Source organism: Rhincodon typus, chromosome 3, assembly GCF_021869965.1.
Source record: "Rhincodon typus isolate 14 chromosome 3, sRhiTyp1.1, whole genome shotgun sequence".
Classification (NCBI taxonomy): domain Eukaryota; kingdom Metazoa; phylum Chordata; class Chondrichthyes; order Orectolobiformes; family Rhincodontidae; genus Rhincodon; species Rhincodon typus.
This window is the reverse complement of record NC_063334.1, coordinates 97,784,638-97,797,411: the sequence shown is the minus strand read 5'-3', so window position 1 is coordinate 97,797,411 and position 12,774 is coordinate 97,784,638. Positions and strand designations below refer to the sequence as shown.

Genomic DNA, 12,774 nt, shown 5'->3' with positions numbered 1-12,774 from the left:
GAGTGTGGCATCAAGGAGAACTAGCAAAACTGGAGTTTATTGGAATCGGTTGGGGGGTGGGGTAGGGTGGGGAAGGGGTTGGGTGGGGTGGGGGGTTGGGGGAGGGTGTGGGATCTCTCCACTGGTTCGAGTCATACCTGGTACAAAGGAAAATTGTTGCTGTTAGAGGTCTGTCATCTCAGCTCCAGGACATCTCTGCAAAAGTTCCTCATTGTGCTGTCCTAGACCCAACTATCTTCAGCTGCTTCATCAATGACCTTCCCTCCATCTTATGGTCAGAAGTGGAATGCTTGCTGATGATTGCACAATGATCAGCACCATTTGCAACTCCTCAGATACTAAAGCAAGCCATATCCCATTGCAGAAAGACATGGAAATATCTAGGTTTGGGCAAGGAACATATATGCCACATATATGCCCAGGCAAAAGAAGGAATCTAACTATTGCCCCTCGACATTTAATACCATTATCATCACTGAATCCCCCACTATCAACATCCCTGGAGCTGACAAGAAACTGAACTAGACCAGCAATATAAATACAATGGCTACAAGGGCAGTTTAGGGGCTAGGAATACTGTGGCGAGTAACTTACCTCCTGATTCCCCAAACCCTGTCCACCATATGGAAGTCACAAACCAGGAATGTGATGGAATATTCCCCACTTGTTTGAACGAGTGTAGCTTCAACAACACTTAAGAAGCTTGACACCATCAGGGCCAAGTGACCTGCTTGATTGGCACCACGTCCAAAAACATTTAATAACCCTTTCTAATTGCCAGCTTAATATGTCACCATCCTCTCCCAGGTTCCTCATGCTTACTCTATCTCTGATACTGTACCCAGCTCTCACCAAGACTTATCATTCTCTACTCTCAACGTATTCCCTCACTCACTGTCACCCAGTCTAATCCCCAAAAACATAAACCCTACATGTCCTCTAGGCTGCCTAATCACTCACTCAGGAGACGTCTGCGCCTGTACCAAAAGTAACAGAGTGCCACCGCTTTCATCTCCCTAAATACCCACCTGCCTTATTCCAGGGAGAAAGCAGCACACAATAGGGCAAAAAGACTCAAGATGGGGATCACCTGCCTGACATTCAGTTTCCTACCCCTTACGCAGAGAAAGTCCTGACTCTGATCATCTCAAGTGGCTGATGGACCATTTCCAAGCCCCAGGACTGGTTACGAAAGCTGCTGTTGACTTGCTGAGCCTAGGCCACTGAGCAAAGGCTATTCCCCTTGACTTCAATGAGGCCTGCTAACAACCATGACAAACTACCTGCCTTTTGCGTTTGTGCTACGTGGGAAGGCAAAGACAGAAATAATATGAGTCTGGTATCTCGAATGAGGAGATAAAGTGCAAAAAGGTAAGTCTATGCAAGTCAGGGATGTTGGGAGCTTCCAGGTAGTCTCGGAAAGAGTGAACGCTATAACAGCCACAAACTGGTCCAGTCCATGAACTGGTTGCGAGTCCCTGAGTGCACAGTGTTCTTGCTACAGCATTACAATGATGGTTACTAGTGCAGTCGGAAGTGAAGCATTGAAGTGTGGAAGCATTCTGTACATGATTGCCAATATGCTATGAGGTTGTTAGAGACTGATACACGTTAGGCGTCAATGTTTTGTGGACGTGAGGTGCATGTGGTCGGTGCCCATGGAGCATACCCTGAGATGTTGGCTCCCAGTGTCCAACATAAGGGTGGTTTGGAGGAGGAGCTGAATCAATCAGATACATGCTCTGGATTACATGTTGAATTTTCTCGATGTCTAACTTGTTTGGTGAGTTGGGTAGGCAGCAACCTTTTGCTGCCTAGTGAGAAACTCATACATAGCTTGTGAAAAATGTAGAAGTTGGGAGAGGTTGCTCCCAATGTCGAGATCTACTTCGTCAAGTGCCTTGTCTCATCCTGCCACACATCTCGAGATGGCCCATTGTTGCTCAAATAGGATTTGGCTCTTGAATTGTCCATTCTGCTCCCTAATTAATATCTTTGTACATTTTGCTGCTTTCTTTATTTATCTGACCTATATCACATCCAGTTTGGTGTTGCCTGCAAATTTTGAAACTGTACTTCCAATTCCTAATTGAAGGTTGTTAATGCAAATTGTGAATAACAACGAAAAACTGATCCTTGTTGAAAACAATGCACAGCCAGTCCAAGTAACTACTCTTCACCCTTACACTTTGCTTTCTGCTTTAGTAGCAAACTTGCAAGTTTTTAGGACTATATAATATGCAGAAAGACTATAACTCATGTACTTCTGAAAGCCAGCTGTGAACACAATTATTTATTTAACATCAAAATTATTTATTGAAATTGCAAATGTCACTGAACATTGCGCTATGCTCCTATTATGCAAGGCCATCTATAATAAATACTTTGGGTGCATAGCTGTAACTGTTGTAACATGCGCTTCAATAAATTTTTAATATATATTTCAAGAAAGAGAAAGAATGCTTTTCCATTTCACTGCTTGTGGGAATTAAACTGCCAGCCAGGGCATTGGGTTTTTGCAATATTTTACTGAAAATTCTGTGAAAGGAAAGATACAAAATTGATTTCATTCTCATTCATCCTTTGAAGATTCTCCAGATCAAACACCCCTGCAGTTTAGAGATTGTGATGGGTGGTCAAGACCCGGGGAGAACATGACACCAAATTTGTGCTCCTTTCTCACTATGCAGTCCTGTCTGGGGTCCAGGCACCCCATTACTTCAGCGTTTTGTGCCAATGTCTCCATCCATCAACATTTTGAGGAGAATGTAATGTCTCCCCATGGGTGGGCTGGGAGGTGGCTGCGGGGTTGAGGAGGTAGGATGGTGCAGGGTGGACACTCTGACGGCTTGCTGCTTCCTCCCCTCACCCTGATTACGTTGGGGAGGGGAAGGGTCCAGACGGCCTTCCCACCCACTTAGGGTCCATAGCCCACAGCCACTGGTATGTTACCAGCTTAGCATGTTGTCCTCCTTAGAGAGCCTCTGTCCAACAGAGTGACATGCTGGCATCAAGGACTGCCCATGAGGGAAGACCCTCACCTCACTTTGGCGCCCCTCACCTCTCCTTGCCCTCTTGAAGAGGCTGAGGACTCCTCAACAAAAAGATAAATGCCTGATTGGTGCAAAATGATGTGCACCATCTATTTTATTCACTCATGGGACAGTGGCATCACTGGTTGGCCAGCATTTATTACCCATCCCTGAAGGAAATTAGTGAGCCAGGTAGGTTTTTCCTGACAATCGGCAATGGTTTCAATATCATCTGTAGATTCTTAACGCCAGACTTTATTGGATTCAAATTCTACCATCTGCCGTGGCGGGATTCAAACCCAGGTCCCCAGAACCTGAGCTGAGTTTCTGGATTTACAGTCTAGCGATAATACCACAGTGCCGTTGCCTCCCCGATAGCATGACCATAGAATGGTTGCCATCAGCTCTCCAGCCGATGGATGGACCAATTGCCAAAAACTTTAAACACTGCCCCTGCCATGGGCTTGTAAGTGGGTGCATGATAAGACTATGCGAGTGAGCAAATTGATCATACTGCGTTTCTCCTTGTGTGTCCTATTATTCTAGTGATCCTAAGAGATTGCTGAGAACTGATAAATGGTATTTAAAATTTAAAAGATTGATGGCAGTACAGAAGCTTGCCTGGGGAAGGTGTACAGATGATTTTGTTCAACAAATCATTCTGCTCCAATTGCTTTTCCCTGTTGTTTGTCTTCCTCAGATTTCCCTCATTTAGTTCTTTTTATCTTTGTTTAAAAATGACTTTTCTTTCTGCTCCACCATGCCATCACTTCTGGCATTCCAAATACCTGTCTTTTGTTACCTCCTATGTCTGATCTATAAGTTGTCTTATGACAATATCTCCACCTAATGCTAATGCTAATTCAAATGTTTCCATTACTTCTCGTGACCTCTTCACAGCCTTTATTGTCAAACTGCTGATACCATTTCCAATTTTGATGTGTGGCACTTTCATGTCATAATTTCTGCACATTTCCTGCTGATTTTTTACCATTATCACAGTTAAACCAGACCTTTGACACTCTTGGCATCCTATTCATTTTCAAGTTGAGTTTCGAGTTGTTACAAAGATCCCTTATTTCCACCTCATAATGACTGCCCCGACAATCAAATTTGGCAACAAAGATCCTTGCCAAAAATGAAGTCAGTGAGAATCAGGGAAAACTCCCCACTGACTGGGGTCATATATAACACAAATGAAGATGGTTGGAACTGTTGGAAGTTGATTACTTGTGTCCATGGACATCACAGCAGAAGTTTTTCAGAGATAGTAAGAACTGCCAATGCTGGAGTCAGAGATAACACAGTGTGGAGCTGGAGGAACACAGCAGGCCGTAGCATCAGAGGAGCAGGAAAGCTGACGTTTTGGGTTGGGACCCTTCTTCAGAAAACATTTTCCAGTTTTTCAGGCTTCATCAATGTCCTTCTCTCCTTCACAAGGTCAGAGATGGGAATGTCCCAATATTGACTGTACATTGTTTAGCATCATTACCCTCTGTTTCATGTCAGCCAAAATCTACTGCACACACCCAATTCCATAATGTGTCTCAAATATCTGTAGAATCCATAGAATCCCTACAGTGTGGAAGCAGGCCATTCAGCCCATCGTGTCCACACCGACCCTCTGAAGAGCATCATACCCACCCCCACCTCCTAATCTACAACCCTGCATTTCCCGTGGTTAGTCCTCCTAACCTACACATCCCTGGACACTATGGACAATTTAGCATGGCCAATCCACCTAACCTATACATCTTTGGACATTAGCCATTACCCTCGTGCTTACAGACCTACATTAGGACCCAGTCTGCCAATGCCTCAAATTTAAAATTATCCTTTGTCTGTTAAATCATTTTTATGGCACTGACTTGTCTATCTCTGTAACCATGATACCTAAGTCATCTGGCATCTATTCCCTGCAATTTCTTCCCTAAACTTCTCCGTTTCTCCATGTCATTCTATCCTCCTTCAAAAGCCCCTTTCATCCCTTCATTCCTTGACTGAGGTAACAAAGTTGGCAAATCAAGTTAGTGAATTAAATATATTTGGACTTTCAGAAAGCCTTCAACAAAGGGCCACATGAGAAGATTATTAGGAAGATGGAAATCCAAGGAAGTAAAGTAGAATTAGCAGTTTAAGTATAAAATTGGATCAGCAACAGGAAGCAAAGGGTAATTGTGGAAGGATATTTTTCATATCGGGGTCATTTGCAATAGCGTCCCTCAAAGATCAGTTTTATGTCTTATTCTTTTCAAGTTAATACGCAATGTCGATTTGAACATGGGGAAGAACTTTTATGAAGTTTGCAGATGATAAAATCGTAGTCGAATAGCAAGTAATGGGGCAGTCTTCCAAATTTTAAGAGGAGGGTTTGTGATATGCTGGTCAACTCTTGTGTTAAACATTGCTTGCTACATTGCCTTCAGGCTGAAAGTCTCAGTCTGAAATGGCAATCTCTGCTGGATTTACTGGAAATGAAGACAGTGTTGTGAGAAGGTACTCAATTCAGTGACGTCGGTTTTCTCTGGGATCTCTTAACTGGTTGAGTTTTTCATTTCAGCTTTTTAAAGAATTCCTTTCTGGGATGTGGGGATCACTGGTTAGGTCACCATTTTGCCACCATTGCCTATTTGCCCTTGAGAACGAGGGGTTGAGCTGCCCCCTTACTCTTCCATGACTTGCCTGTTCTACTTCCAGGCAGCTTCCAGAGATCATGTTCATCAGTTACTATTTCCTACTTTTCAGTGTTAATGTCTGCCATCTTTCTATCTCACTTGCATGTGTTCACAGGCATGGGAGAGTCTGTTTGCCACTGAAGGTGTTCCTCGACATGGAATGCAAGTGTAGAATTGTCAGTATAGAGCAACTCTCTGATGACAACTTATCTTTATCTTGGATCTCAGGTGAGCATGGCTGGGCAGCATTCTGGTGGACACTTTCTGTAAATTACATGAAGATATGACAGCAGCAAAAAAAGGATGTACCAAGAGTGTCAGGGCTAGAGCATAATTCTATTTGATCCTGCTGTGTGCCTCATAGGGTAAAAGGTCCAATGTTGCCCTGGTTCCATAATTCATATTACACATTATGTTGTCATAGAAATATGAGATCACATTGAACAACTGCTCTGAGGGTCGGTGTGGACTTGTTGGGCTGAAGGGCCTGTTTCCACAATGTAGGGATTCTATGATTCTATGATCTTCAGAGGGCAGCCCAAATCTCTTTGACAGTTTAAATAGACCATCTCTGCTCACATGGTCAAATACCTTGGCAAGATTGCTGAAGGTGATGTGTAATGGTTTCCTTTGACAACAGCGTTTCTCTTGCAGCTGCCAGACCGAGATGATCAAGTCAGTCGTAAACCTTCCACTTCTGAAACTACACAGGGATTTGGAATAGATGCATTCAACCAGATCTGCAATCTGACAAAGGAAACATAGGCTCTGGTCACAATTTTTGCATCACGGATATTCTAGGTCAATGACATCTCCTGCTGCAGAGACAGAGAAGTTCATGCAGGTGCTGATTTTGAAGAAAGGTCAGCAGACTCAGAACATTAACTGTATCTTCTGTCTACACACGCAGCCACGCCTGCTGAGTTTCTCCAGCAATTTCTGTTTTTGTTTCAGATCTCCGACATTTTCTTAGTTCTTAGTTTCATCCATCACAGTGAAGCTAGCCTTGAAGCAGTCAGCATGTTTCTGCGCTTGTTTTCCATATGTTGCGAATGAAGTATTGCAGACAGTTTCATTTTGCTTTGACACTCCGTTTGGAGATGTCGGAGTGTGTCTATTATTTGAGTTGAAGAATGGTTGGTTTTTATCTGGTTCAGTAATATAGCCATCAATGATATGTGGATAGTACTTCTGTTTTGAATGAAAAACATCAAGGGTTACATTCTAATTGGGAAGTACACCATGGAGTGTTCTGTATGCAGTTTGCAAATGATACAAAACTTGGCAAAATAGCAGGTAATGAATGGGGATAGTTATAGTAAATGATGAGTTGTTTTGAGAACAGTAGATAGAAAACAATTATTCCTTCTGGCAATTGGGTCAGAAACAATAGATTTTAGATTCAAAATCATTGGTAAACATCTAAAGGAGAGATGAGTTTTTTTTTCATTCAGGGGTGTCTAGATTTGGAAAGGTCAGTTGAAAATCTGCTGGAAGATGTTTTCGTAACTAATTTTAAGAAGGAGTTAAACAGCTAATTGAATTGAAGAACTTACTGGATTACATACATAAGTTGGAGATGTTGAACTAAGTGTAAGATAACACAGTGTGGAGCTGGAGGAACACAGCAGGCCAGGCAGCATCAGAGGAGCAGGAACGCTGACGTTTTGGGTCTGGACCGTTCTTCAGAAATGGGGGAGGGGAAGGGGACTCTGAAATAAATAGAGAGGGGGGAGCGGTGATAGAAGGTGGATAGTGGAGCAGATAAGTGGGAGAAAAGACGGACAGGTCAAGGAGGTGGGGATGAAGCTAATAAAGGTGAAGGTAGGTAGGGAGTTGGGATAGGGGTTGGTCAGTGAGATGGGAGGAGTGGATAGGTGGGAGAGAAGATGGACAGGTCAAGGAGGCGGGGATGAGAGGGGGGCTGGTTTTCGGATGAGGTCAGGGATGGGGAGATTTTCAAGCTGGTAAAGTCCACATTGAGACAATTAGTTGTAGGCTTCCAAGGCGGACTATGAGATGCTGTTCCTCCAGTTTCCAGGTGGCATCGTTGTGACACTGGAGGAGGCCCAGGATGGACATGTCGGCCAGGAGGTGGGAGGGGGAGTTGAAGTGGTTCCCGACTGGGAGGTGTTGTCGTGTATCGCAAACCGAGCATAGGTGCTCTACAAAATGGTCTCACCGATGTAGAGGAGGCCACATCAGGAACAGCGGATACAATAGACCACATTAGCAGATGTGCAGGTGAACATCTGTTTAATGTGGAAGGATTCTTTTGGGGCCTGGGATGGAGGTGAGGGGATGGTGTAGGGGCAGGTGTAGCACCTCCTGCGGTTGCAGGGAAAGGTGCCGGGGGTATTGGGGGTAGTGGGGAGTGTGGAGCGGATGAGGGAGTTGTGGAGAGAGCAGTCCCTCCAGAAAGCAGATTAGGGTGGGGAGGGAAATATATCCTTCTTAGTGGGATCAGATTGCAGGTGGCGGAAGTGGCGGAGAATGATGCGTTGAATCCGGAGGTTCGTGGAGTGATACGTGAGGACAAGGGGAATTCTGTCTTTGTTTTTATTGCAGGGAAGGAGTGTGAGGGCTGAGGTGCAGGATACGCAAGAGATGCGGTCGAGGGCATTTTCGACAACTATGGCGGGGGAGAATTGCGGTCCTTGAAAAACGAGGACAGCTGGGATGTCCGGGAGTGGAATGCCTCATCTAGGGAGCAGATGCGACGGAGGCGGAGGAATTGGGGATAGGGGATTGTATTCTTGCAGGAAAGTGGGTGAGAGGAGGTGTATTCTAGGTAGCTGTGGGAGTCAGTGGGCTTGAAATAGATATCAGTTTCAAGGTGGTTACCAGAGATGGAGACAGAGATGTCCAGGAAGGAGAGAGAGGTATCAGAAATGGTCCAGGTGAACTTAAGGTTGGGTTGGAAGGTGTTGGTGAAGTGGATGAACTGTTCGAGCTCCTTGTGGGAGCACGAGGCAGCACCGATACAGTCATCGATGTAACGGAGGAAGAGGTGGGGGTTAGGGCCAGTGTAGCTTCGGAGGAGGGACTGTTCCACGTATCCTACAAAGAGTCAGGCATAGCTTGGGCCCATGCAGGTACCCATGGCCACTCCCTTTGTCTGTAGGAAGTGGGAGGAATTGAAGGAGAAGTTGTTAAGGGTGAGGACGAGTTCAGTTAGGCGGATAAGGGTGTCGGTGGAGGGGGACTGGTTGGGCCTGCGGGACAGGAAGAAGCGGAGAGCTTTTAGGCTACCCGCATGGGGAATGCAAGTATATGCAGTGAACTAAGTGTAAATGCTCAATTAAAGAGCCAGCAGGGACACTAAAGGCTTAATGGTCTCCTTCCATATTGTAAGTTCACATCAATCCAAATGAATGCATGCTGCTGTTGTTGGTGTTTCAGTGACTGATGGGCTGCTCTTTTTTTATTTACTGAGGGATCCTAATAACGTTAGATTGCTCAAGTGGTTTTATTTTTTCAATCTGTAATAAAGCACAAATCATTTTTGTGTTAATGCGTGTAAATATATAAAAGAATACTGTCTATTGCTTTTTCAAAATTGAATATGTTAAATAAAACATTGCATGTTGATTCATCTGTTTATTTTTCCTCACTTCTGAAACCAGAGATACAGACTCAACAAAATGTAACATGAGATTTGGACACATGGACTGTCCAAAGATCATGAAGTAGTGATTGTTTTATTCCATTGGTGTTAGGTAATTACAAGCACAAAGGGGAATTAAGTTTAAACAGGGAGAAGCATACATCATGTACATGGAATGACTCCTGTCATTTACATTGGATTGAGAATCATTTGTCCATCTGCTCCATCTGCCCATGAGGCTTTCTTTCCCCAAAGACACCATTTTTTTTCCCTCGTGGGTCAGTTTGACCACTCTGACTGCCCTCCCTCCTCAACACCACCTGCTGGTGGAGGTCGTGCTCAAAACTGTTCATTCTCCCCTGTTCCACACATTCTCTCTTATCACCTCCTGGAGGTTCTGGTACACATTTCCTTTGTTGAAATTTACAACAGCACATAGCATACAGTGACCACTTTATAAGCAGTTGTATAACTATCAGGTTCATCATGCCATGATGCTAGAAGGTTTGAGACCACATTAATGGCAGATTTTCTTCTTGTCTGACCGATGAAAGTTGGAGTGATACGTAACCATTGCTTGAGAAGACGTTCACAGCATCTTATCTCTACTGGTACCTTCTAAGTCATCAAAGATCTGTGGTAGATCACCCACATTGGGGTCTAGGTTAATCAGGTTTACAGGAGCCATATGATTGATGACACCACTACTGAAACAATCCATTGTCCAAATGCAGCAAGACCTGGTGTGCACCTGTGGACTTGAACAACTTGGCCAAATTTGTATTCAAGAAGGTGGAAGAGTAGGGTGCTTCAGCCGGATCTTGTTCGCTCTGGCCGTTTCTTTCTTTTTTTTTTGTTTCTTTCTCTCTTGGTGTTTCTTCCCGGCCTTAGCGTGTACCTGGCAAGGAGCCTGTGGTGGTGTCTCAGCCCAGTCTCTCTGTGGTGCGTGGCAGTCACCTGGCCCAGTGTCTTGGTAGCACATGGCGATGTCTCAGCCTGGTCTGTCAGTGGCTTGTGGTGGTGTCTCAGTGCAGCCTCTCATGGTAGTGTCTCGGCCTGTCTCTTGCTGGCACATGTGGATGTCTCGGCCCAGTCTCTCAGTGGCTCATGGTAGTGTCTCAGTATGGTCTCTTGGCGGCTTGTGGCAGTGTCCTTGCCTAGTCTCTCAGCAGCTCATGGCAGTGTCTCAGCCTGGTCTCTCGGTGCATTGTGGTGGTGTTTTGGTCTGGTCTCTCGGTGCGTTGTGGCGGTGTTTTGGTCTGGTCTCTCGGTGCATTGTGGTGGTGTTTTGGTCTGGTCTCTCGGTGCATTGTGGTGGTGTTTTGGTCTGGTCTCTCGGAGCTACATGGCGGTGTCTCGGTCCGGTCTCTTGGCCTGGTCTCTCAGTGGCTCATGAAAGTGTCTCGGTCCGGTCTCTTGACTCGGTGTGACAGTGTCTTGGCTTGGAGTGGCGCTATCTCGGCGTGCAAGCAGGCTGTGCCTGGCATATTCTGGAGGCAGAAGGAGGAGATCAAGGAAGTGGCAGCTTCAGCAGCAGCAGAAGCGATGGCATCGGTACCCAATATGGGAAGAGCAAGCGGTGAGGGAGGTCCCCTGGTATATGCAGCGAGAACAGGCAGACGAGGTCTCCCTGGGAGTGAGATATGTGGAGGACTCATCAAAGATTTTTGAACTTTTAACTTTATTCCTTTATTTTTATAGATTAAATTAAGAAGGACTTTAATGTTAACTATTACCTTATCTCTTTATTTTTCAACTTGTTCTATAAAAGTAATGCCTAACTTTTTAACTCTGTTTCTCTTACTACTCTGTACCTAAGTATTTTGTACCTAGGTAACTTTGTACCTAAGATAGCGCCATGTGTGGCAACATTATACACTTTTCACTGTACTCCCGTACTTCAGTACTTGAGTACATGTGAAAATAAAATCTAAATCTTAAATATAAGGCATAGAGGTAATATGGTTAACCCATATGAACTGAGTTGAATCTGCAAGAAGCAGGAATGGGCTCTAGGAATGGAATATATTGAAACCGCATTAACTACAGCATGAGGAAATCACAGAACAATGGAAGCAAGAAGTGAGAAATGAGAAGTTGTTCATTTTGGAAGGAGAACAAAAGAAAGGAGCACTTTTTAAATGGAGAATAGCTGTAGAAAACTGGAACACGAAGGGACTGTGGGATACTTGTACATGAAGTACAGAAAACTAGCATACAAATGGAGTAGGTAATCAGGGAGGCTAACGGATTGTTGGCCCTTATTTCAATGTGGTTGGAGTATAACAGAAGTCTTACTGCAACTCTACAAGGTGCGAGTGAGACCACATCTGCAGTACTCTGAGCAGATTTGGTCCCATTATTTCAGAAAAGATATTATTTCATTGAAAGTAGTTCAGATAAGGTTCACTAGGATAATCTCCAGTATGGAGGGATTGTCTTATGAGCAAAGATTAAACAGTTTGTAATTCTACTGTTACGAAAGTTGTGTAGAGTAATCGTGAATTGGAAGACAGAAAGCTAGAATTTGATTGTAAAAGAATGATAAGAGGTAAAGTGTTTTTCTAAGCTTAGAGATTTGAACAGATAATGTATCTAAGCAGCTGACGGGGTACAGACAGTTCTGAAATTGATACATGTATCAATTGGCTGTGTGATTGGAAACCTTAGGTTTCTTTTAATGTAATGGCAACTAGCTGGAATCAGCCAATTAATTTAAAGCAAGCTCTTAGCGATTGAAAGCAATTGCATTTAAATAACGTGGTTGCATCATTCACACTAACTCTGGATGATATAGGGGTGGTGCAGCCTGTCACAATGCTATAAAGCTCCTATTAGATCTTGTTCCTAAAGCTGCCCTTCCGATTACTGTGAATCTGATGTGGAACACCAAAACAGACAAACTAATCAGGCACTAACACTCTGGCTATAGTCGAGAAATTCCCAAAAAATGGCTGCACACAAAATAAAACCTGACATTTTGTACTCTTTGAATTAACATTTCCTAACTTAAAATAACAGTTAAATTCAAGGCAACACTACAAAAATACAGAGATAGTAGGAAAAAATAGTAGTATAAAAATACAGTTTTGCTTTTTACAAATGTATTAGTTCCTGAGGGCAGTTGCAACAAAAGCATTATGCTGACAGGCAATACTAATTGTAGAATCCTGTGGATGTCTGTACGATATAGGCTATAGTGAGATTTGTGACAGAATGGTGCAAGAATTTCAGTAAGGCCTAGCTCGGCGCCAGGAGCAACTTGCTGCATCTTTTATGCATTGCCAAGCAGTGAGGCAGGATTCTGACTCGTCAGTGTGAATTCTTGGTTATGAAGAATTACAGCTTGTAATTCTCTTAATTATGGCATGACTCACCTCATTATCAGCCAGCTTCCTATTTTACTGAAAGTGCTCAACAAACTGGAAATTGACAATTCACGACATTGAAGTCAGAGCTA

At 43.9% G+C, this 12,774-nt stretch overlaps 1 protein-coding gene across 1 annotated transcript in view; it reads right to left on the bottom strand.

Annotated features, from left to right (window-relative positions):
- Positions 1 to 6,676: 6,676 nt before the first annotated feature.
- LOC109926877 (ankyrin repeat domain-containing protein 31) overlaps positions 6,677 to 12,774 on the bottom strand; it is a 107,233-nt gene continuing 101,135 nt past the window's right edge. Inside the window, exon 17 of the mRNA XM_048593815.1 lies at positions 6,677 to 6,898. Coding sequence (XP_048449772.1) covers positions 6,677 to 6,898 — 222 coding nt within the window. The remainder of the gene's footprint in view (positions 6,899 to 12,774) is intronic.